General features: G+C 33.5%; 1 protein-coding gene across 3 annotated transcripts in view; it reads right to left on the bottom strand.

The window, feature by feature from the left end:
• Window positions 1–27,083, bottom strand: part of USP25 (ubiquitin specific peptidase 25) — a 137,262-nt gene that overhangs the window by 43,377 nt on the left and 66,802 nt on the right. For all 3 annotated transcript variants that reach the window (XM_014795498.2, XM_014795500.2, XM_004440736.3), the window contains 11 exons: window positions 25,114–25,251; window positions 23,163–23,239; window positions 17,060–17,133; window positions 15,078–15,226; window positions 9,583–9,710; window positions 9,080–9,175; window positions 7,777–7,938; window positions 6,921–7,147; window positions 3,954–4,024; window positions 3,011–3,239; window positions 1,371–1,571 (listed from right to left, as the gene is read on the bottom strand). In XM_014795498.2, the coding sequence (XP_014650984.1) occupies window positions 1,371–1,571; window positions 3,011–3,239; window positions 3,954–4,024; window positions 6,921–7,147; window positions 7,777–7,938; window positions 9,080–9,175; window positions 9,583–9,710; window positions 15,078–15,226; window positions 17,060–17,133; window positions 23,163–23,239; window positions 25,114–25,251 (1,552 nt within the window). The remainder of the gene's footprint in view (window positions 1–1,370; window positions 1,572–3,010; window positions 3,240–3,953; window positions 4,025–6,920; window positions 7,148–7,776; window positions 7,939–9,079; window positions 9,176–9,582; window positions 9,711–15,077; window positions 15,227–17,059; window positions 17,134–23,162; window positions 23,240–25,113; window positions 25,252–27,083) is intronic.

Raw genomic sequence — 27,083 nt, forward strand, 5'->3', positions numbered from 1 at the left:
ACTGTTGTGAAACCACAGAGCTTCACCTGTTCTACATGGTGGTCCTTGATGTATGAGAAGAAAGTGCAGGTCTGCATAATGGTAGAGCTCACCAGAGTACAATGGTGGTGTTCAGATATACTGTATTACATTTAAGTATCAAAATGTTGGTATAATACCATTATCTTGGTCTTTTAAAAATTCTGATTCAATGCCTCTTAAGAGCGAAATCAAGGACTCAACCTCTCAATTTATATGAAAACAAGTTAGTAAGTCTGGACAGATCTGTGCGTGCCTGCATCAGTCAAAATACCATACTGTGGTACTGTGAATCTCCCACTGAAAGAATTCCTTCTAAAGTGCAAACGAAAATGCTGAAACCCACCTAGGGAATGCTGCACGGGAATCTGTCAGTAAAGAGGAAATTAAACACACACCTAAAATACTTCCTTAAAAAATTAAAAAAAAAAAAAACCACACAAACATTGCAAAAAAAAAAAAGATATTCAAAAAGGTCCACTCAGTTAAAAAAAGAGACAAATGAGTTTGAGGAAAACATCTGTGCTTAATTTATCTCTTCTCATTTCCCCAACTACTACAGAAAAAAAGCACTTTTTCTACAGTAGGAAATATGTTGCCCTAAAATATATTAACAAGTCAGTGATGATGAAATTAATCTTTAAAAAAAAAAATCAGATGACACTCTATTTTCAATTTTGCTAGAGCATATTTTCTTTCTTTTTGTACAGTGTTTATTCTGAATATTTTATTGATTTCATCAGCTAAAAATTTTAGAATATTTTTTAATATTTATACTTTTACATCTATCTCTGTTTTAAGATCTATACACATTTTTACTTAGAAATATTAAATATTTAGTTTTGACTATTTTTGTTTTTAATTTTAAGAATTCTGAAAAGATTCTTAAAACACTCTACATTAATAATGCTATTTCAGTACTACACAAAATATATATGGATATAACAGTAGGATAATTTTGCTCAAACATGAAATTACTAGAGTTCATTCCCTTGATAGCTTTAGTGAATTGGTTTGAGTTACTTGCTGGTTTCACAGCTTTTCCAAGCTTCCTGCCAAGAAGGGTGAAGCCCCATCAAACTAGGCAGGAGAGGTAGAAGGAGAGTTAGCAGAATCACCTCATTTAATTTGAGAAGGTATATATGTATACAGCGGTATCTGGCAAACAGGAAACTAAATTGTTACCTGTGGTTATCTCTGAGTGATGGAATTTCAGATGATTTTTACTGGCTTCTTCATACTTTAAGATAATTAAGTTTTTTTTTCAATGATTATATCTTATTTTTATAATAAAACATCAATAATAAATATGATATTAATAATAAAATAAAATTTAATAAAAATGGACTAACCTGTTGTTACAGAAGATTCTGACTCCCTCAATTTCTGAGATGCTAAAAGTTTTTCCTGCAAAGCTTTCTGGGCAAGTTGTGCATCCCATTCTTCTAGTTCTTTTTCAAATTGGTGGTTGTCTTCCTCAACAAAATCTCTTAAATCCGGTGGTAATGTTTCTATTCCAACAAGGGCCTGCCCAGTTTCTTTATTAAACTCCTCTGCAAATCATATTTCAAAAACTAATATAAAATTAAGAAGTAAAGGAAAAATGCAAAGCTCAAAATTGAATGCATTTCGAATGGGATTGAAAGTATGAATTATTACCAATTAGCAAATCAGTGTTGCCTAAAAATTAAAAGAAAACTCAAACAAATGCTCAGAAAAGCAATGATGCAAATCTTTAACAATCCATTATAAATAATGTTCTCAGCTTTTATTTTTAACCTGAAGAGTAAAAAAATGGAACAAGACATAAAGCCAAAACTGTATGCTATTCAAACACTGACACAGTACTACTTTTTCTATTATAAGAAAATATCAGGTCTTTGATTATTTGTTAAGTAAAACTTATCACAAAATGAGAATAAATCATAACATTAAGCTCAAAATAGAACTAAAACTCCTGTTCATCTGAAGCAGTTAAGCAGCAATACTATACTTATAGGGAATTTGAAAGAAAGAAAGCAAGACTTTTTAAAACATTACGTAAGTAGTATTTTTTTAAAAGAGTTACTCAACTTCTACTACACACATACAAAATAAATTTTAGCTTTCAGTCATAAGTGGACCACCTAGTTAGTTTTGCTGCATGGTTAAATACAAAAGGAAAGTTGATTTTATCAGTTTCAACCAACCTTTATTATTAACCTTTACATATTTTCTATACGTAAAGCCCATATTAGAATATGAGAAATAAAAAGATTAAGACAGAGTATGACATGGTCCCTGGCTTTGAGTAGATCAAAGTAAAGGAGAAAGACAAGTCAACATACAATTCCAACACACAATAAGTGTCCAATAGAGGTAAGCTATGAGAACACAGGGAGGCATACTTTCTGCCACGTCAAAAAAAACCTGTCAGAGCAGATGACCCCTGAATTGAATCTTTGACAGATGAGCAGGAATTAGACAAAAGAAGAAAGAAATAACAACATTACTGGCACAAAATAAAAATAAAAAACATAAGAACATATAGATATACATGTGTGAAATGATTTGGTGTGAGAAAACAGCAATAAGTTCAAATATCAGTAAAGTATAAAAGTTTGAAATGGACAATTGTTAAAAATGAAGCTGGAAGACAATCAGAGGCCAGAAAATGGAGGCCCTATATGTTAGGCTAACGAGCTTAACTATGGGTGAATGTGTGATGCAGTCTTTACAGGGGATTTTAGCAAGGAGAAACAGGTCAGACTTACATTTTATAATAGTCACTAAATAGTTAACGTTGAATACAAAATACATTCCAGGTCTCAGCCCTGGTCACATTACTTTTCAATTCCAGTTTTTGCACTTAAAAGAACTCAAGAGCACTTCCTAATCATATCCATCACCCTCTACGTGAATTACGCTTAACAAATCACACCAGAGACCAGAGTCACGTGAAAGGGCCACTTATTTAAAAATATACACCACCCTATATATTTCATATTCTTACCTTGTATTAAGAATTGTGCCTTATCATTTATGTACATTAAACAGTATGCACTGGCATTTCTATAACCACCAAAAGAGTCCCTCACTAGCTCTTCCCATGATGATTTTGTCACAGCAATATCATTGTACTTCATCCACCTGTTTTCACGATGATCAAAAATATATGCCCAGTAGTGCCCGGCATTCGCTTGGCCTTCATGAACTAAAACAGCATGTAAGCGATAAGGAACCTAAATATGAAAACAGAAGAGTTAAAGTGCAGTTAAGTAGTCTATTAGACCACATTCCATAAACCCCACAAACTCTCTGACTGGATGATACCATAGGAGCATATGGTTTTTACCAAGAGAAAATTGGCTGAGACTAAAATTTTGAAAAAATTAAACTATGAAATAAAAAAAAGAAGTGGAAGGTAAATAAGCTCAAGACATGTAAAGCAGACAGGTGTGTAAATAGGGTCATTTTCAAAGCTTTGAAAATGTATTTGTTATGTATGTATTTGTTGACCTATTTAAGTTATTTCTTGCAAATAAAGAACTTATGATGAACATTTTTATATACAGCACATGATTTGTCTAAATCTTCACAATTATAAATTGACAGCTGAGTTTAGCAAAATGGCTTATATAATGTATACGAAAAGTTAAAATGTAATTGACTCCTATACTTTCTCCCATAATCTTAATATCCTTAAACAACCATATAATTTCTCCCATAGGACTTTTTCTTTTAAACATTAAGGCCTTTTGGAAAATTCTGATAACTTTTACTGTAAAATAAAAAGAGTAAGCAATAAATACAGTATGAGAACACAACTGAATGGGGGAAATGTTAATATGGAATCTTTAATTTCAGCAATTTTACAACAACACAGGTTAAGGAGAATTAAGACAAATAAAAATATGTAAATAATTTTGATAATGCTAGCTCAAAATTTAACTTACTTGGATCATAGATTTGTCAGAGTACATTAGTTCAATTGTTCGATGGATTCTGGATATGCTTTCCTGCAAATCTAAGGATAGAAGACATCATTTAATGATTAACATCAACTATGCTTCTACTGAGATTTACAAGGTAGGGACTAAAGGTTTTCCTACCAATGTGTTAGAAGAATAAGAAAAAATTCCTAAAATTATTCTTAAAAACATTACTTTCTGTAGTCTGTATAAAATAAAATATAGTTCTCCTCAATAAAAGATACAGCACAAACACATAATTAAAACCAAAACAATTATGGTTCATCTAGAAAATGTGCAGAGCCAACAAAACTGAACTTCGTTCAAATCTATAAAGTTTCAATGAAAATTAAAGCTAAACCCCCTTACATATTTATATAAAACAGAAAAACTTCAGAATGAAATAACTTCACCACAAATCTTATATATACAAGTAATTTAATTAAAAAATCCACTTTAATTACCAATGGAAATAAAGTTATGTGACTCCCATTATTCATTATTTCCTCTTCCAGTAGAAATTCACCCTACAAAATTATTCAAAGGCAGGGATATTCACAGCTATATTGTCCATAATAATTATAAAAAACTGGAGACAACCTAAATATCTGTCAATAGGGAAATGGTTAAATTATAGGACAACCACACTATACTATGAAGCTTTGCAAAGAATGAGGAAGAAATCATGAAAGACTACCAAAAAATATTAGTAACTTTAGAGTGGTGAAAGGCCTTTCTAAGCCTGATAAAACAAACCCAGTAACGATAATGGAAAAGATAAGACTCCCTCCCCAAACTTAAGAAAATCTACATTATAAAAATAAAACAAACAAAAACCAATACAAGGAAAGTCAAATGATAAAGAAAAACTAGGAAAATAGTTATCTGCAGCATACACTACAGGCAACAGGTTAATACCCACGACATTAAAGTTTCTATTAAGCAATAACAGAAAGACAAATGGCTCAATATAAAATACGGATAAGTGTCACAAACAAGAAATTTATCGTAAAATAGAATTTCACTCATAATTTAAGGAAATGCAAATTAAGACACTGAAATATTTTTTCAACTATCAGACTACCACAAATTAAAAAGTGCCCAGGACTAGGGAGTATGTTGGAAGACAGGCTCTCTCATACACAGCAAGAATGTAAACTGGATCAATGTTTTGGGGGGAAAATTTTAAAATAGTCAAAATTTAAAATATATATACCTTGGACCAGAAATGGTACTTTTAAGAATATACCCTACTCACAAAAGTGTGTCAATATGTATTTAGAAGGCCAGCACTATTTGCAGTGAGTATCAACATAGAAATTAAATTACATCATATTCATATGTTGGAATACTATATAATACTTTAAAAAATAATGCTCACAGCTAATATCAACAAGGATGAAAGAGAGGAAAGAAATATTCCAAGGAAAATTTTCTTACCTGATCTATAGCATTATTAAGGTCCAAAGTATTAAGCATTAAGGCTCAAAATCTCATTGCATGAGTGACTCTCAAGTTCCTCAACTTTTAAAATGGCCAAAAGTGGACTCCCCATATTCCTACTTCCTCCCCCGAGGTGGGGACCTGCTCACCCACCTGTGTGCCCTTTTCCAAAGTGCATTCTATCTAGTTATTCATATTACTATGAATAACTAAGGGAATCATCCCTGATTCCTCCCCCTCTCTCGTCTCTTGTCAATCAATGACCTATATCTGTCAGTTGTCTCCAAAGAGAATATCAAATTCATTCATTTCTTTCCTCCCTCAACCACTATCTTGGTGTCAAAAGCTTCCTAGCTTCCACCCTTCTGAATGTAATTTTATAAAGACAAACACAATCTGCCAAGTCCAGTAGGAAATTATCCAACACCTAGCACAGTGTTCAGGAAACACTATGTGCTTAATTTAATGTTTGCTAATGAATTCTTATATTAAAAACTCCCTTATATATAAAAAATACTAAGGGAAATCTCTTTACAGTTACTAATGCTAATTGTTAGTCACCATCACATCCTATTTACTCTCTATTAAATTAAAACTGCTCTTTATTTACATATTGTCTAATAAAGAGTCAAGTTGGGCAACTAAAATCCAACAATCAATATTGTTTAATATAATTCCAATCTTCTGGTATGAAAGAGTAGCTCCTAGAATTTTCTTTTTTCAAGATCAATAAAATTAGGATAACACTGCAGGACAATAACAGGGTATTATATTTTGACATCTAAGGAAAAGTTATAATAAAATCTACCATAAAACATGGACAGTACTTCATTTAAAAAAAAAAGGACATTTTAACAATAGTAAGGTAGGAAGAAGATAATTTCAGATAAAAGGAGAGTTCCTTCCAAGAAAGGACAGATGGCAACTTAACCCCAATATACACACTTGCACGTGCACACATATACACGCCCCACACAGCACTATCCTTATTTTTCTTACTTTGCAACATGCCAGTTAAAACTCATTACAGACCGGCACTGAGTTCACAGATCATATTTGGAAATCTCTGTTAGAGTAGACTGAAAATTAAAATTCACATTTCTAATTCTTAAATCTAAAGAAAATTTTCTATCACTTGAACTCATTGTGCAAACATCAGGGGAAGTACATAATTGATAGGCACAAAATTTGATGCTGTATGTTTCACAGTGGAGTAGCTGTGAATACAGGATGATATAAACTTAGAGCACTAAACTAGAAAATCAGATCCTCTGCTATGTCATTAATCAGCTAAGTAATACAGGGAAAATCTTTCAGTCTCTCTGAACCTGATATTAAGATCATAAAAACTGGAAGCCAGACTAGTTTATCTTATAGAAAACACATTCTAGAAAAAAAAATACTTTATAATATTTACACATGAAATCCAGAGGTGATTTCCCTTTTCAATTGTAACGTTACACAGATCCATCTGAGGCGACCGTAGCTATGTTGTGAGACGCTTCTTACCTCTGGTGTCATTTTCTATTTCTGTCCTCCAGCGATGTAAACAGCTTTCTAGCACAGAAAGTTCTTCTTCTGTTATGTGCCTTGGTGCTGGATGCATGGGCAAATCTGGAGGTATCCGAGACTGCGTGAATGGTTTATGTATTACAGATCTCGATGAAATGGCAGCTACTGGTGCAGGTGACGTGCTTGGCAGTTCTGAAGAAGGAGTTCCCTGTTGTTCTGCTGTGCTGTATTTTTAAATCACAGAATATTTATTATTAAACTTGCCAAACTAAAGTTCTGGACAAAGACTGTACCAAACACGTAGTATTAAATTGGCTGATAATTTCAAAAGGAAAAGATCTTCTTTAAAGAAAGAGAAATATGTGGATTAATTTAAGATACTAATAAGATTCTTAATATATGAGGGATACAGTATTATAAGGATGAAATTGTGGCTTTATAGTAGAAATGGTTTAATCATATTTACTTAAAGAAAACAAATCTCATGTATACTGGAATTATAAAACCTTCTCTTGCTAATACTTACTAGCATATATTATAGCAAAATAATCTAATTTATCGGTATTCTTTTCATGGATAAAAGGTTGAAACATTTAACATACCAAAACAAGCTAAAGTATAATTTTGAACAGAAAAACACATGACGAAAATTTCAATCCACAAATATAAAGTCTATTGAAACAATGAAATAAGAAAGCCCCCAGAAGACATACAATCTTCTAACTCAATCTAATCCTTTTAGAGTCCACTAAAATAAATCACAACATGCATTTCATAAAACCTTTACAAGCATCAATTACATTATTATGTGATATAGGTAACATAGCTGTCTTGCATCAAGAAAACTTTTTACCTTGGTAACGTCTGTGATGGTACGGAACCACTAGGTGGGGAACTAGCGTCAATATCATCAACAGGAGAAGTGCAGACAGGTTTACTTGAGGCAAATTCCAACGCGTACTGTAGAACATCTACCAGGGGGAATCGTTTGGGACCCGAACCATAGCTTAAATATCTGTTAACCATAAAATGTATGAATGCTTTTATTTGTATATAAAGCACATTTGTTTTTTTCAATAATTGTTATAAAACATGATAAAAATATTTCAATAATCTTCCTCAACAATGAAATTAATTTTGCTTTCAGATGAAGACAGTAAAACTGAATATACACTCAGGAAATAAATTAAATGTTCTCCAAAGCTGATTAAGACTGAATGTGTGTATAAACTGTTAAAAATTTAAAATGCTGCTCTAAGTTGTAATCCAATAAGAAAATGAAGACTGACAGTTCCATCTCCTGAGACCATTTTTATTTTTAGATGTGTCATCTGGTCTCATGATCAAGATGGTGACTAATATTATCCTCCTACCTTTTACTTCTGATTATTTGTTAGTATGATTACTAATACCTTTTAAGAATAAAAATTATTGAATATGATACATTATTTTTGTATAAAAAAGTTTTAGGCTATTAAATTTCAAATTAATACTAAAATGAGAGAATACAGATTAGATCTCTCAGGCCACATTTCAGCCTGCAGACTTTCATCTGATCTACAGAGCATCTGGCAGTCTAGATTCTGGCATCTTTTGGAAACAATCCGAAGCTCCAGACAACGAGACAATATTCACGCACGGCACCACCCACTAGTGCAGGTGGCAGCCACTTGCTCTCCACAGGGATGTGGTCTCTAGGCAACCCTTGCCCACCAGCTTACACAACTTGTTTCCCTTCTTTATACAGCCTCCATGAGGCATCTGAGCTAGTATCTTCCGTGTTAAGGAGAAAAAGTCACCATTTGTTTTAATGGAAATCTCAAGAGTAATATTTAGTCTCACACAATAAGAAACTTTAATAATAGATTAGTTTAACTTTATATCTATTTTCAGCACCATGAGCATTACCTGTTGACAGTGAGAATATTTAACTTAAAACGCTAAAATTATCTTCTTCCAATTATGCCAATTATGGATTATTTTAGTTTCTAACAAAACTCAAAACCAAACTATTCTAGCAAAATAGAAATCCAGAATGATTATCTACTCCTGGAATTATAAATCACTCAAGGCAAATTTACAATTAAAGATTCTAGACAGTCACCAGAAATATGACTTTCTGCAGTTAGCTTATAATTTTGTAAAAGTTACAATACCTTTCTAGTCTCTGTTGTAATACTGTGAGGTAATCTTTTAGTCTCTTGATCTCTTCCCTCTTAATTCTTGTTATTTCTCTGTTTCTGTGCATGTATCTATCAGGAAAAAGAAAAATAGCAATCATTAGTATTTCTAAATATCATGGAAGTAGATACAATATTAAGTCTAGCTAACACCACTGAAGATCAATTCATTTGAAATGATAAAATATCAGACAACTTTAAAATAGTATTTTTTAAAACTCTGACAGAATTATAATACAAATACAAAAATAATTGCTTTTTTAAAACTTCCTTATAACATTATTCCCAGTAACTATACTTCTCTAAATAGAAAGAGAACTCCATTTTCCTTGACAAATGGAATTAGATATATTATGCAAAAAATAAAAGATTTAATTCTAAGGAAATTAAGCACAATTTTTCTCTAAACACAGTTAACAATTCTTCACTTGCTTACGAAACTGTTTCAAAAATAAGTCACGTTCTATTCCAAGCCATACCTGTCCAGATATAAAACTTGAGGAAATTCTAATTTGTTGTGAATTTTTTCTGGTCTTCCCAATGCCTGATTAAATTCAAATCTTGACAATTCAAATGTTAACACGGGTGGTAGTTCAGTAAACCAATGCTGAAAGAAAACAACAACAAAAAACCTGAATATCACCTGCTGTTTTCTCAATCACAACTTTAGGCACAGGATGTTAGCACTCGCATTTTAACATACATCGTCACAATGCTGACGTCACAAATAATTGATCAGGTATGCAATTTAGTTAAAACTCAACGTCAACTTCTTTCTAAAAATTTTCCACACTTCTTGAAAATTCCAAGGATGGGGATAACACACAACCAGGAAAGAGAAAAATCTTCTAACAACTCTCATTTTTCCATGATAATCCTTTACATTAGAATTTCTAACCCAAAGAGAGAGACATTGAATTTATCATGGCTTAGTAGCTCAAGTCTTCCGGTTTCTTCAATATTATGTCACTATTACTACCACGAATGGTATATATGCTTATTACAATTAACCATATTGTCAAAAACCTAGGACAACGTAATTTTAAGATGTAGTACACAAAGGAAAAAAAATATTTTAATAGCTAAATGATCACAATTCTTATGCTAGAAACTAGAAGCTGATATTTTCCAGCCTTAAATTTAATCTTCCTACATGAACTTTGACTAATTTAAGAAAAAGATCTATGACTAACAAATATGGAGTTTATACTTAATGGTTAACTATATTTAAAATCTTTTTAAATGATTAGCGTTTAAATAATTAAATGCCTTAGTGATAGGAGCCAACTCCTTCACAAACTTTGGCAACTGTTTAGTTAAGCATGAAATGCAACAAAACTTCAAAAGAAAATTATTTTCATAAAACAGGTTCAAGTTTTACATAAACACTATTTACTTAAAGAGAAAGAAAGATGAATAAATTGAGACTCAACAAATACAGAAGTATAAAATAATGTAACAAATACTTTTAAAGTGCTTATTATAAGCCGTGCAATGTACTACTATAGAAAGAAATTGCCACATACTATACTGTGTATGATATTTTCAAGTGCCACAAAATGCTACCACACAAATGTCAGTAAGCTAAGAGTACACTAATTCAAATTTCAAATTCAAACATCCAAAAAATGCAGGAATGATGCACACTTGACAAACTGGATTTGACTAAGACATTGAAAGTTGCTACTTTTCTCTAAATAAAGCTCATAATAGTAAATGGTTATTCAAAACTATTTCTGCCTCCAAAAATACTAATGATTACCTGAATTGATATTTCCTGAGTTGGATTTAGTTTATCTTTTACCGAAAGTTGAAGTTTAAGGAATTTGTTTTATATGGATGTTACCTGAAATTGACTAGAGAAAGTTACGAAAGATCAAATATCAGAAACTTCTCTTAAGTTTTAAAATTTCTTGAGCAAAGTCTGCTTATTTATTTTGTTCTTACATAGCACTTGCCAGAATTTTAGTTAGTTCTAATCCACACCTGAAATTACTACTAAGAATTAAAACATACTCCATATACATCACAAAGAAAACTTTTGATGCCTGAGGATAAATTCTCTATTCCATTTTCTGATACTCAAACAAGTAAACAGACTTCAAAAACTATTACTTTCACATTTTATTGCAATACTTCAAATGCCATCATTACAATAAAACAGTTACATACTTTAATTCATGGAAACCTACAATGGCCAATAGAAATCAAATGAACGAAATATGGTATACGCTTCTCTGTAGACCATCTAAAGTGCAGAAAATAGCTGCCATACCTCACAAAAGGATGTTCACAATATGTGAAGTTAATATGTCTCTGTTGTGAATGCATTTCCTCTAACAGCAGTGACAGTTTATTCCTACTACAGGAGTAAAGGAATTTCAATTTCTCACTCCAAAGCTGATAGGAACAAGAAGAGAGAGCCAGACATTCCCTAAATTCATTTAAAAAAATATTATGGGTATATCTAGCTCTGCGATTTTAGGATGAGAAGTATAGCAGTACATAACCAGAATTTCAAATGATATAAAACAATGAGACTTTTTTTCCTTCAAAATATTTTTCCATTCAACGAAAAACTATATTTACTTCTCTAATCTAACTGGTATGCCATGCTTGTGAGACACAGGTCATTAAATGTAAAAATGATGCTTATATTCTCCAAATGTCTAAACACATATTATTATTATCACATTATATAAGGAACTTTCAGGGATAAGAGATTAATACAGTTACTGAATAAAGAACTTACATAATCAGCATTAGCAACAAAAGTGCTCCTGAATTTATCATGACTATAAATCTGACCTGTTAATAGAAATATTTTATAGCGAGAATGCAGTCATTTTTATGAGTTATCATAGCTAATTTTCTATTAATATGTTGTAAATACCTTGCTTTTGTGAGATTACATGAATGCTGGGAAAAATGCAGAAAAAAAAACAGACCTACCATTTCAAATTCCCCACAGAATACCAAACAAAGCCAGGATGTAAACTAAGCATGAGAAGCAAAAACTTCCTATTCCAATTCAAAAATTAGTTTCAATCATTTAATTGTCTTCACTCATTTGCCCTTTTCTTTTTAAAGATAAATTTCCCACGTAACATCTACATACATCTAATATGGCACATGTAGAGACTGTTTCTCTAATTTAGTTTCTAGTTAAAGTTCTGTTCAATTTTCTTTCAGCACTTTAATTACAACTTAGTACAACTTTGTGAAGGGAAATTCGGCAGTTTTAGATGAGTATGCCCTGTGACCCACAGATTCTACTTCTAACTATCCTTCATTCCTAAGTGCTCTGGATATTTATAGACAGACATTCTTTGAAATAATTCTTTGTCTAACTACTGTCATAGAAGAACTAAATCAATTTAATTTTATAAATACAAGCTATGAGATACTATGCAGGTTTTAAAAAGAATGGTGTAAAGCTATATATGGACATGGAAGGATGCTATAATATGCTGCTGGTAAGTGAAAAATGAAAGTCTCAGGACAGTCCAAACAGATAAATACAAATATTTATAAGGGCATAGCAATAGTCTAAAAGAATGTACAACACATTATTAGTAGTGAACACCCACACCAGAAGTGAGGTATTTACTATTCGAAATTTTTTTCCTCCAATAGGCAATCAAAAAATATCTCCAGGTTCCCTGGAGAGTTGGACTCATAATTTAAAATTTCATGATTTAGAAAAATATTTTGTAAGTAGTTATCTTACACAAAATCATTTCTAATTTACTCAGTTGTCCCTTAGTATATCATTCCAAAAATTTAAATTCTTATAGTCCACTGGATGTTTTAACATGACTGATTCTGGAGACTAAAGATCTTCCTATATTAGTTGAGTACAGCTATTTTAGCAAAAAAGATGTTTTCTATATCAAAGTAAAATCAACCATTTTTACTAAATAATAGTGTAAGAGATAAAAGATGTTATCAGGGATAGCCAATTTAGAAACAAGCTAAAATGTTACTCATTGGTCTTTAAAGAGACTCAACAAGAAATAAAACAGTTATTCTGAAGGATGTAACGAAATGAGACTATAATTTGAGTATATTATTAAAAACTTGTAAGATAGTCTACTCTAGTAGGTGACAGTCTCTTAAACCAAGTTGATTTATTATTGAAACTAAGTGTCCAGCAAATCCAGGCAAATGCTACTGGGAATCACAGGTAACCAAATTTGCTATTACTGAGACTGCTTAGAAATTGCTAAATTCAGAGAAGACAAACAATTGTATTCCTTCGGTTGGAAAAACCTAGACAGAAAACATATACTGTAGTATCAGGCATTCAGAGTGGAGCCAAAGATGGAGGACAAACTAGATTTTTTTAAAATAAATAACGAAATTCAGATTCGATGTAAGAAAAACATTTTTAAAGGCTAGGGATATGTGAGAAAGATTATTTACCAATTAATTATTAAATTATTTACCAATAAGCCATAGTGTATTTCACTCATAAGCTACTTTGACAATGTAAGGAAAATGCCACCCCGTCTTTCTCTTCCCAAACCCATCATCCTTTTATTTAATAGAAAACAGATCATACTTTGGGACCGGGGGGTCTGCTTTCTTGTTCCATTATGGGATCCTGGGAGAGTCCCAATCTTTGGAGATCTGTTTCCCAATCAATAAAATAAATAAGTTTAATTTAAATATTCTTAATTAGAAGTCTGTATCAGAATCAGTTGTGGAGCTGTAATGCCCAAGCACCATATTCCTACCCTAGATTCTGATTTGACAGCTTTGAATTGGGGCCTAGGCATCTGTTGAGAATCACTGAAGCAGATGACCTATTATGTACAGAGAAAAACTATTTCAAATATTTTCTTTCTCTGCTTCTTTCCCTCTTAAAAAAAAAAGTCAAAAGATAGTCAATATTATTTCTTTCTTTTTTGTTGGAGTGTGTGAGGGGAGAGAAGAAAATGAGGATGGAATAAGAAAAGGTTAATTACATCTTTTTTAAAAAAGCACATAATTCAGATAGAAGCAATTTATTCTTAAAAATACAAGAACCCAGTCCCTTTTTAGACAAACACAGTGCTATCATCCCTTAATATTTATTAAGCACCTATTCAGGGATAAAGACCTCAGAAACTTTTTTTTGGTAACACTGAGACATTTCATTCAGTCCGTCAATAAATACGTGTTACATAATTCTATTTGCAGTCACCGTACTAACCACTAGGGATAGAGCAGTGAATGACACAGATGAAGATCCCTATCCTCATGCATGGAGCTTACAAACAGACAACTACCAGCAATTGCTTAATGATGACTGATTTTGGAGCACATGATTTGTCCTTTGCTTTCTATTACAGGAATACTCTCTGATGGATGAATATATGGATGGATGGATAGATATACAGATGGAGCTAGAGAGATGAACGGAGAGACAGAGGTGGGTGATGAAACACAGACCAGTGGACAAAGATAAATAGGTTTATAATATATTTTTAAAATTATTTCTTTCTTGAGAAAGCAAGTTCTGCTATCTGCCCTTCATGCAATTAAATTACACAGCAATTTTACAAAAAAAGGAGTCTCATGTTGCCTATTTAGGCATGAAGAAATTCCAACAATACTTGACGTAAGTAACATATGTCTACATAAAATTCCACCTTAATATCAGTGTTTTTCTTCTTTACTTCCAGGAGTAGCATGCTGTAATGACTAGTACCTTGATTAAAAAGTCTGAAAAGACTGAACAATGTACTAAAGGAGGACTTTAACAGAAAATTTTGAGATAAATTGTGTGAGTATTAAAACATAGCTTATAGACTGTATTGACGGTATAGGTCTCTCAAATATGTCTAAATTACCATAATGAAATCCAAACACATATTCTGAGTATTCTCTCAATTATTAGGTAGCTACAGAATTAAAGCCTTAAATTGTGCTTTACAGCACTATAAGAAAGACCTAGGGGGAAGGGGAATAATGAAGACGCTCAACTCACCTCTTGGCCTGATTTTCCTGAATTCTCTGAATGTAAAGACTCAATTTCTCCTTCAATCATAGCAGCTTCTAGGCACTCATGTAGATCTTTGAATCCATTGACCTGAAGTGGGTACTGACCAAACATTTCAGTATTTTCAAATTTTTTACCTATAGGAGGGGGTAAAGTTAATTAAATTAATATTCCTCACTATGGTCTTTTAGCTACTAAAAGTATACATGAATTATCTCCTGAACCTGAAACTGTAACTCTGACAGGTTATGTTCCAGAGAGTAGTGCGTTAATGTGATTTCCTGTTGGTTTATACATGTACAGATGTACATTCATATCCAGCACAGATATTAATTACACACCTATATGTGTGTATATATATTTATTCTTTCAAAAAGTGCCTTCTAAGGGCAAGATACTGTGCTAAACACTGAGAATATGTATAGCAGTGAACAAAAGGGATAGGGATCTTGAGCTGAGAAAACTCTCAGCCTCATTCAGAAGAAAGACATATACAAATTAATTACACATATAATTATGAACAAATAAGTACTATAAAAGGTATAGTGAGACAGAGTGCTGTGAGAGGGTATAACCTAGTCTTTGGGGCTGGAGGGTTGAGCAGGGAGGACTTCCATAGCAAAATGACATTTTCGTTGAGACTTGAACGGTGAATGGAAGTTAGACAGGCCAGAGTGTCAGGGAGTTGTGAAGGATTCTTGGCCAAGGAATCACACACGCAAAGACGTTAAGGCTGCAAAGAACTTGGCATGCTTGAAAAACTAAGGGGAGGACAGTACAGCTTAGGAGAGCAATGCAGAGATGACGATGAAGAGTTAGGTAGAGGGTCAAAATCTACTAGCTCTTGTTAAGAATTTTTTTCAGTATATTCTAAGTATAACAGAAAGTCACTGAATAGTTATGTCTAGGAATAATAGAATCAGATTTATGTCTTTGAAACATCCTTATGGTTTCTGTATTAAATGGGTGGTAGACTGTTAGGAGACTATTACAGAATCCATCTAGAAATACAGGTAGCATGGTATTAATAGGGTATTAATATCAAAAGTGTACAAAAACAGAAAAAATTACCCATACACACATTTATACATATATACAAGAGGGTGCACCCAACAAGACCTGATTGACTGGCTCGTAGGCAGGATGGGGGATAGAGGAGTAAGGAAGGTATCAAGAATGATACTCAGATTTAGTATGAACAATTGGATTGATGTTTATGTACTGAAACAGATACCACTAAAGGAAGAGCAGAGGATTTTTTTTTCCTTTTGTTTTAAGGTAGTAGCGGAAATCGTTATAGAATGGCCCATGAGATTTCAAGTTGAGAAGAGAGTTGGATATATGAGTCTGTAACTAAGATTAATCTTCTACTCTGAAGCTATAAATTGAAGAATTGCTGGCTTATTGATAGCAGGAAATCAAGAGAGTGAACGAAATTGCCTAGGGAATTAGCAGACAGGAGAAGGAAGAGGGCCTAAGCTGAGTCCCAAGATCTCCTACATTTAGATACAAGAAGAAGAAACTATAAATATAACTTCTAAGAAGTGCCCAGAGAGGCGTGAAGAAAGCCAAGAAGAATATGACAAACAAAAATGTACAACCCAAAATTTCACAATGTTATAAACTATTAAAACATCAATTAAAAAAAAAAAAGTTCCACTAATTGCCCCTTAATCTCTATATCTCAACAATTCACAGTCACAGAAGCCTTCCCAGAGAAAGAACATCAGGATAACATTAAGTATCAATTAGCATGTGATAACACACTCTGTACCTTCCTTTTCATTCACTCAATTCTGTGCTTTCTATATAAATGATTAGTAGTAGCAATGCAACACGAACTACTAAACAGAATAAGTCAAATTAAAATTAAAAACCATTCAACAAATAAAAGAGTTACTACCAAGACAAAGGAGTTAACAGATAATATCTCTTCAATTGTAATAAAAAGTAAACATGTGTAACTATACCTTCAAGTACTCCCACAGCTAGGAATCTTCCATAGAACAACTCTACCATGGGGTTCTTTGGCTTCTCTTCATCCCTAAAGCATGTTAAAAAATACAAATGTGGTTATAATTTTTGGATCTATAAATAACAGAGAAAACATTAAATAACAATTATATAACAAGATGATAACATTTATGTGATTATCACGTACTCAGCTCTGCTATTTACAGTGTCACCTTGGATGAGGTACTTAAATTTATTCTTCCATTTCTTTACCTGTCAACTGAAGATAATAATGGTAACTGAATTCACAGGGCTGTCCTTCCTCACAAAAAAAAAAAAAAAGAAAGTGGATACAGTCATACTAAAGAAAGCGGACTTCAAGATAAAAAAGATAACGAAAGACAAAGATGGACATTATATAATAACAAAAGGGAAATTCCACGAAGAAGACATAACACTTATTAACATATGCACCTCACACAGCAGCACTAAAGTATATAAAGCAACTATAAACATGGAGAAATTGACAGCAACACAATAATAGTAGGGTACCTCAACACCCCACTTACATCAGCCGATAGATCATCCAGACAGAAAGAAAACTCGGAAACAGTGGCCTTAAATGAAACACTAGACCAGATGGATTTAAGAGATATATATAGAACATTACATCCCAAAACAGCAGAATACACATTCCTCTCAAGTGCACATGAAACATTCCCAAAGACAGACCATATGGTGGAAAACAAGGCAAGCCTCAATAAATTTAAGAAGACTGAAATCACGTCAAGCATCTTTTCCAACCACAATGCTATGAAACTAGAAATCAACTGCAAGAAAAAAGCTGGAAAAGTCACAAATATGTGGAGACTAAGCAATGCGTTACTGAACAGCTGCTCTATCAATGAAGAAATCAAAGGAGAAATCAAAAAATACCTAGACACAAATGAAAATGAAAACACAATATACCAAAACTTATGGGATGCAGCAAAAGTGGTACTAAAGGGAAAATTTATAGCAATACAGGCTTACCTCAACAAACAAGAAAAATCTCAAAGAAACAAGCTTACCCTATACCTAAAAGAACTAGAAAAAGAAGAACAAAGCCCAAGTCAGTAGAAGGAAGGAAATAATAAAAATTAGAGCAGAAATAAACTAAATAGACTAAATAGACTAAAAAACTAAATAGACTAAATAGACTAAAAAAATAATAGAAAGGATCAATGAAACTAAGAGCTGGTTCTTGAGAAGATAATCAAAATTGACAAACCCTTAGCCAGCCTCACCAAAAAAAAAAGAGAGAAGAAGAGTCAAATAAATAAAATCAGAAATGAAAGAGGAGAAATTAGAACGGACACCACAGAAATACAAAGGATTGTAAGAGAATACTATGAAAAGCTATAGCCAACAAACAGGATAACCTAGAAGAAATGGATCAATTCTTAGAATAATACAACCTCCCAAAACTAAATCGAGAAGAAATAGAGAATCTGAATAGGCCAATCATAAGCAAAGAGATTGAAACAGTAATCAAAAACATCCCAAAAAACAAAAGTCCAAGACCAATGGCTTCTCTGGTGGATTCTACCACACATTTAAAGAAGATTTAATTCCAATGCTTCTCAAACTATTCCGAAAACCTGAAGAGGACAGGATGCTTCCTAACTCATTTTACAAGGCCAATATTACCGATACCAAAACCAGACAAGGATGACACAAAAAAAGAAAATTATAAGCCAATATCACTGATGAACATAGATGCGAAAATCTTCAACAAAATATTAGCAAATCAAATATAACAATACATTAAAAGGATCATACAACAATGAAGTGGGATTTATTCCAGGGATGCAGGGATGGTTCAACATCCAAAAATCAATCAATGTGATACACCACATTAACAAAATGAGGAATAAAAATCATATGACCATCTCAACAGATGCAGAGAGAGCATGCGACAAGATCCAACATCCATATATGATAAAAACTCTAAACAAAATGGGTATAGAAGGAAAGCACCTCAACATAATAAACGTCATATATGACAAACCCACAGCCAACATCACACTCAATGGAGAAAAACTGAAAGCAATTCCTGTGAGAACAGGAACAAGACAAGGGATGCCTGCTGTCGCCACTCTTATGCAACACAATACTGGAAGTTTTAGCCAGAGCAACTGGGCCAGAAAAAGAAATAAAAGGCATCCAAATTAGAAAGGAAGAAGTGAAACTCTCACTATTTGCAGACGACATGATTCTATATATAGAAAACCCTAAAGAATTCACCAGAATACTATCAGAAATAATCAAAAAATACACTCAAGTTGCAGGATACAAAATCTACATACAACAATCAGTTGCATTTCTATAGTAATAATGAACTAACAGAAAAAGAAGTCAAGAATACAATCCCATTTACAATGGCAACAAAAAGAATAAAATATCTACGAATAAATTTAACCAAAGAGGCAAAAGACCTATACACTGAAAGCTATCAGACATTATTAAAAGAAATTGAAAAAGACAAAGAAATTGAAAGATATTCTATGATCATGGATTGGAAGAATAAACATAGTTAAAATATCCATATTACCCAAAGCAATCTACAGATTCACTGCAATTCCCATCAGAATCCCAATGATAATTCTTCACAGAAACAGAACAAAGAATCCTAAAATTTATATGGAACAACAAAAGACCCTGAATAGCCAAAGCAATCCTGAGGAAAAAAAACAAAGTTGGAGGTATCACACTCCCTGAATTCAAATTATACTACAAAGGCTATTGTAATCAAAAAAGCATGGTACTGGCAAAAAAACAGACACACAGATCAATGGAACAGAATTAAGAGTCCAGAAATAAACCCACACATCTATGGACAGCTAATCTTTGACGAAGGAGCCAAGAACAGAGAATGGAGAAAGGAAAGTCTCTTCAATAAATGGTGTTAGGAAAACTGGACAGCCACATGCAAAAGAATGAAAGTAAACCATTATCTTACACCAGACACAAAAATTAACTCAAAATGGACTGTAAGACCTGAAACCATAAAACTCTTAGAAGAAAATACAGGCAGTACACTCTTTGACATTGGTCTTAGCAATATCCTTCCAAATATCATGTCTGACTAGGTAAGGGAAACAAAAGAAAAAATAAACAAATGAAACTACATCAGATTAAAAAGCTTCTGCAAAGCAAAGAAAACCATCAACAAAACGAAAAGACAACCCACCAACTGGCAGAACATCTTTGCAAATCATATATCAGACAAGGGGTTAATCTCCAAAATATACGAAGAACTCATACAACTCAACAACAAAAAAATGAACAACCCGATCAAAAAACGGGCAGAGGATATGAACAGATATTTTTCCAAAGAAGATACAGATGGCCAACAGGCACACACAAAGATGTTCAATATCACTAATTATTAGGGAAATGCAAATCAAAACTACAATGAGATATCACCTCACTCCTGTCAGAGTGGCTATAATTAACAAGACAAGAAATAAGTGTTGGAGAGGATATGGAGAAAAGAGAACCCTCATACAGTGCTGATGGGAATGCCAACTGGTGCTCCTACTATGGAAAACAGTATGGAGATTTCTCAAAAAACTAAAAATAGAAATACCATATGATCCAGCTATCCCATTACTGGGTATTTATCTAAAGAACATGAAATCAACAATTCAAAAAGATTATACAGCCCTATGTTCAACATAGCCTTATTCACAACAGCCAAGATGCAGAAGCAACCCAAATGCCTATCAACAGATGAATGGATAAAGAAGATGTGTTATATATATATGTTCAATGGAATACTACTCAGCCATAAAAAGACAAAATTGTGCCATTTGCGACAACATGGATGGACCCTGAGGGTGTTATGCTATGCGAAGAAACTCATCCATCAAACAGGGCTGGTCCTACATGAGGCAGAAGCTAAGAAGCAGGTTAAACTGTTAAAAATTTAGCCAAACCTTCCTAAAAGAAGAATGAAAAAATATATATATATGTAACTGAACCCTAGAGGCATATCTTACCCAGAAAAAGACGTAGGGGGATGAAATATACTCAAGGCCTAGAACATGGAAAAGCTGAGGAAAGAGCATTATCAGAGATAATGATCTTCATTGGATGCTGGGACTCAGGGTTCAGAAGCATTAACAGCAGATTCAGTTCAGGAATACAAGGAAAAGCTGAGGAAAGAGCATTATCAGAGATAATGATCTTCATTGGATGCTGGGACTGAGGGTTCAGAAGCATTAACAGCAGATTCAGTTCAGGAATACAATGGGGAAATTTTCCAGAGGAAACCAACATGAATAGAAGAGAGATATTAACATGAAGAGAAGAAAGAAACTAACCTAGGAGGCAGGTTTCACAGGCTGAAGCAGTTCCATACCAGAACGCGATGGCAGCAACTACTGTGGCATACACGCATGCCATTAGAAAGAGCTTGCACTCAGTGCAGCATTGGGGCCAGCAAGCTGAAGCACATGGGAAATGCAACTGAGTTTTGGTGGACAGGAAAGAAGGGCATCTGATGACCAGAGCTGTCAGCATCATAAACCCCTAAACATACCAAGACGGAAACAGCTTTCAAATGCCACATTCTAAGATAGAGAGAGTTTGCTAAAACAGAATTTTTTTCCCTCAGATATTGTAGATTTAATGCCATAGTTAATCTCTTGAGTAATTTCTCCCAACTTAGTTTAAGCTCACAGGTAGTTGTCTGCAACCAACTGGCCGTTAATGACAGGCACCCTGGCAGAACTAAAGCGAAGATGATTTCTTCAGTTTAGAGCATTACCCTAAGTTTCTGCCACAGTTTTCAGCAACAATTTGAGTCTGAATTGCACTAAGTTCCAGGAATATTATAGTTGTGCCGACAGCTAAAGTGTTGAAGTTTTGCTTTTGTTTCAAAATTTCAAAGGACAGAGACCAATATTAATCGTGTGTGTCCTCATAATCCTGTGAAATCAAAAAGCATAAGAAATTCAACATTTGAAGGACCAAAGGAACTACACACATTCAAGTGAAAGAGGGTGCAGGCTGTGCTGTAGACTCCAACTCTACTCAGGCACAGAAACGACACGCTTGTAGCTAAGACCGTACAACCTCAGAAACTCGGAAATGACTTTTCTTTTTGTTAGACTGCAGCCACAAGGGCAAAAGAATCTGATTTTTAAGGATACTTTCTTTGGACTTTACCTTAAAAGATCAAGGGAACGTAGTTTGGGAACCTATCTTTTCCCTGGGAATTTGAGAATGAAAGAGGCGTCTCAAAGATTGCGACATCTCTTAATTGTTAACATTGCATAATTAGAATATTTTTACTTTAATTTGATCTCATTGTAGATCATGTTATAATGACTTTTATTGGACAATGAAGCTGGACATAATTTAAAAGCAGACAAAAGAGAAGAGAGAGGATTTTCAGCCTTGCATTTTTACCTGGATTCTAGGTGTTAATTTAAGTACTGCACTTTGTAGAATCCCATCAGAGCCTGTCATGGCAAATCCTAAATGGTCCAGTAATGTTTCACACAAAGGAACCAATGGTTGGTATCAGGAGAGTGGCCTTATGAGAGTGGGAGTAGGACATCCTGAAAGTGTATGGATTTCTTTCTTGAGGGAGGCCTGCCACATGTTTTAAATAACCAAAGGCTTAATGGTTCAGCCTAATGGGTAGAAAATGAAAAGCTCGGGAGTGTTGAGGAGGAACTTCATATCCCTGTCCTCAGGATTCCAGGTGAAAGGACTTCATCAGAATTAACACTCCTGGCATTTCCCCACCACTAACCCATTCCTCCTCACAGAAAGTGATTGTTGAATGTAATGAAAAGAACTGGGCAGGTGGGATTAGCCCTTTCAGGGACTGCTTTTTAGATCTTTCTGGCTAGATTCTGATCTTATAGTGGAAATCTAAAACTATCCAGCATTTGTGGCCACAAATTCTAACAGCTTCTCAATAACACTGACCACGTTTGGGTTCCCATACACCTATCTCAGATTCCTATCTCTCTGTCGACATTGACACGTAAGAGGAAAAACATGAATGTTACTCCTGAAAACCTATCTCCTAAAAACCAATCACCAAATTTCATGGTAACTTACGTTTCCTCCTCAGCTTTCATTTGGAAGGCATCTTCTAACCAATCTAATAATTTGTGTGTAAACTCACTCACGTCTTGCTGTGGAAAGAAAAAAGTCTTGTTGATATTTGAGCCTACTAATAAAAATACTAAATATTACAACATAAAATTTACAGCCAGTTATTTCAAACATAAAATTACTGACTCCTCACAAAGGTATCATATGAGATGTTTCACATCCAATGAAGAAATATTTATAACTTAACCAGAGTACAAAATCAGTATCTGAGAAAAATAAGCATTATATTGATAATCACTATGATCAGATTTCACATTAAAAAAAAGAAGAAAATATCTATATATACAACTCAAAATTCAAACTTACTAATGAGATTTTTAAAAAGAATTATCACTCACCAAGAGCTCTATAATGAATCTTTATAAAATGAAGGGCCCACATTACCAAAGAGTTCTTCACTTTATCAAGAATTATTACTGGCTTCTCTCTTAGAAGGAAGATGTGCTTTTTGACAATTCATTTTCTTAATTCAGCTTTTACACACAACATTTTAAGCCATATCTACTTTTACTAAGATACCTGTTAACTTGGACAGATTGTCCATTCTAACAAAACTGAAGTCTACCTAACAAAACTGAAGTCTACCTCTGTACATACAAGTCTCCTAATGTAGTTTGTGCTATCTCACTTTTAAATATGAAAAGATACCCAAAGATCACTCATCTATAGAAAGCTTCAACACCAAAGAGAGTAACCCAGAAAAAGACAAAGAAAAAGCAATTCCAGAAGAGAAGTCAGGGAACAGAAGTGACTTTTTAAATTTAATTGTATACTCAAAGCCACTAGAGAAAATAGCACACATACTAAATAAGGAAATAATGCTACAAAAAATAAAGAACACACCTAGAACCAGGAGTACCTAAAGTGGGGGTTTGGGATCATTTTTATGAATATTATTTCTTTTGACTTGTGTTAAGCGTTGTTGTTAACAGATAAGATTAAGACACTAAACCTGATGGGCACTAGAACATTGTTAGAAATTTTTTTAAAACAACCAAAAAATAATCCTGATGTGAGCACCTTTTTTGTTCATTTACCTCTGCCATAAAATCTGAATTAAAAAACAAAATAAAAAGAACAAGGAAGGCAACAGCAGAATCAGACATCTTTCAGAACCCTCCTCCAAACACCCGCTCGACACATCCACGTAACAGATACACATCCAAGAGCTACAGAAACCACACTGCTAGAGCAGTGGCTTTTTGCATCTCTTCTGAAATACTGTTTTATCTACTATTCTTCCTCACTGCCGTATGTCCAACACAGTTGCTATTATTCTTTGCTACTTTCTTTGCTTGTCTTCTGTTATTCCTTCTTTAATTTCTCTGACTTTCTCATTTATATGTGAAAATGTTGGTTTGTTTGTAGACGTTTCCTATTTTATAGGAAAATTCCCAATATTCTTTTTAAGAAATGGATTAAAAAGCCACCAAACAACACTACATAAAGATTGAAAAACAAAAGCAACAATAACAAAGTTAATATATTTCAGAGATCTTTTCTGAGTAATTCAGGAAAACTACTCCCTGCAGCAACAACAGGCACATAAAAGCATGGGTACTACTCTGGCAGCAGATTATCACACATTCGTGAAGGTTTCTAATTACACATTTGCGAACATTCTTAATTTTACCCATGGTTTTCACTTACCAATTTCGATCATATAAATTACAACTTCATTTATCTTAACACTTTCAAGATCATAATTACTTTTTTCTTAATTTAAAAGTAAATCTTCCAAATAAACAATGTTTTAAATGGCTCTAGCTTACTTTTACTAAAGATGAATAACCATATCTTCAACTGTCATGTATCTTTGAAAAAACTGCTTATGGAAAGATCAAATAAAATAAAATTCAAATGGTTAACAAACAAACAAGTACAACAAAGCTACCTGCTGGGAGTCATTTGATTTGAAAGCATCTTTAAGAATTTCAACTGCTCTTGATGGATCAACATATTTCCTTTTAGTACCAACAAGAAGTGCAAACAAATACCTCAGCTCCCGCATAAAAGGCAAATTCCGATGCTCCTATTGGAATAAAAGAAAAAACCTTTAAGTGAAGATTGACAAAATCTTTACTGGTAAACAGATATTCATTTTAAAATTAACCAAAAATTTAACTAATATAGATCAGGGCTGAGTCCAGCACTCCTATATCATAATTAACCAAGAGTATTGGTGTCATCTAGGACTCTCAAAGAAAGAGTCAAGCACAAAAACAGCAGAGGACCTAGGCTAAGCTCACAATCCCAGCATAAATGCCACATATTCATAGCAAATCATGTCATTACCCAGCCAAGAACATCCCCCTTATTCAAGTCTGTTTACTATAGTCCTTTGCATTCAGCAAGGCCCAGCTGCTACTGAGGACAGCAATAACAACAGCTAACATTCAATGAGTGCTAACTACGTGCCAGGCACTGTTAAGTACTTCACCTCAATAAACCCATATAGGCAAAAATCGCCCCCCACCCCCGCCGAAGGCTTCCCAGACCCCTCAAAGTCAACAATCCCTTCAAACTCCAAATCTTCTGAAATGAATGTCTTTCACTCAGCAATGAATCACCATCTGCCACTGTCGTATGATCTTATTTATCAGATTAACATAAGTCTGACAAGTAATTGGACTAGATCCTAATATTAGACTAATGTATCCTCCTCCTAGTGTTCCTTTGAAATCTTATTTAACTTTTGTTCCTCAAAAAGACTCTAAGCTTCTCAAAGAGAACTTCCATATTTCTTCCACAACTTTTTGCTACACAAGGCAGGCATTCAATTCTTACTGGTAGATTAAACGAAACCCTCCAGAAAGAATAAAAACCCAGTATTAAATATCACGAACAATTTATTTTAAAACAAGGAGACCTTTTTAGAAGAATGTAATTCACATACCTTATTAGTGAAATACTTTATGGCAACAAATCAGACAGGTAGTTCGTACTCTAGTTAGCTCTTGCAATAACAATTTTAACATATAAAGCTTATATATACTATTTAAATATTAGAAAACCTTTTCCAAGTCTGCATAGTTGGCGTCCTCAACATCATAAAATTATAGGGGGTGGGGGCGTGTGTATGTGTATAGTTGCCATCCAGAATAATAGGATCAACGTAGAAATAGTTGCTCCGAGAATGCATTAAAAAAAAAGGAATAGGTATAGGGGTCGGCCCCATGGCCTAGTGGTTAAGTTAGCTCCACTTCAGTGGCGTGGGTTCGATGCCTGGACACGGACCTACACCACTCATCAGCAGCCATGCTATGGTGGCACCCACATACAAAATAGAGGAAGACTGGCACAGATGTTAGCTTAGGACAAATCTTCCTCAAGCAAAAAGAGGAAGATTGGCAACAGACGTTAGCTTAGGGTGAATCTTCCTCAGGAAAAAAAAAGGAATAGGTGTAAGAGAATAACATGCTTATCATTTGATCCAAAATCTATATACCATTACAGCAATCACAAAGTGCACTGTCTGACATAAAAATGCTAAGTTATGGAAAACATAGATTTTATTTAAGTATAATAAATTCCATGATCAATGATAAGGGTTAAAAGCAAAAGTTTTAAATGAGATTGAAAACTAATAAATAGTTTTTCTGCGGGACTTCCTATTTCCCCACAATTGCCCTATATAAATAGGGTCTAAAAGTGTAAATACTAAGAATTTTAATCCACAAAATAATTTCCACAAATAGCTTTAATTTCCTGAGATCAATTTCTTCTTTTATCACTACACTTAAGTCAGCGCAGCTTTTTGAGACATTCCTTGCCAAGTAACAAGGATGAAATAAATGACTTCTGAAAATTAAGTACAATTCTGCTGAGAAGCATATTTGAAAAGTAAAATACTTCACTATAAAG

Source organism: Ceratotherium simum, chromosome 27, assembly GCF_057802395.1.
Source record: "Ceratotherium simum simum isolate JZ-2026a chromosome 27, ASM5780239v1, whole genome shotgun sequence".
Taxonomy (NCBI): domain Eukaryota; kingdom Metazoa; phylum Chordata; class Mammalia; order Perissodactyla; family Rhinocerotidae; genus Ceratotherium; species Ceratotherium simum.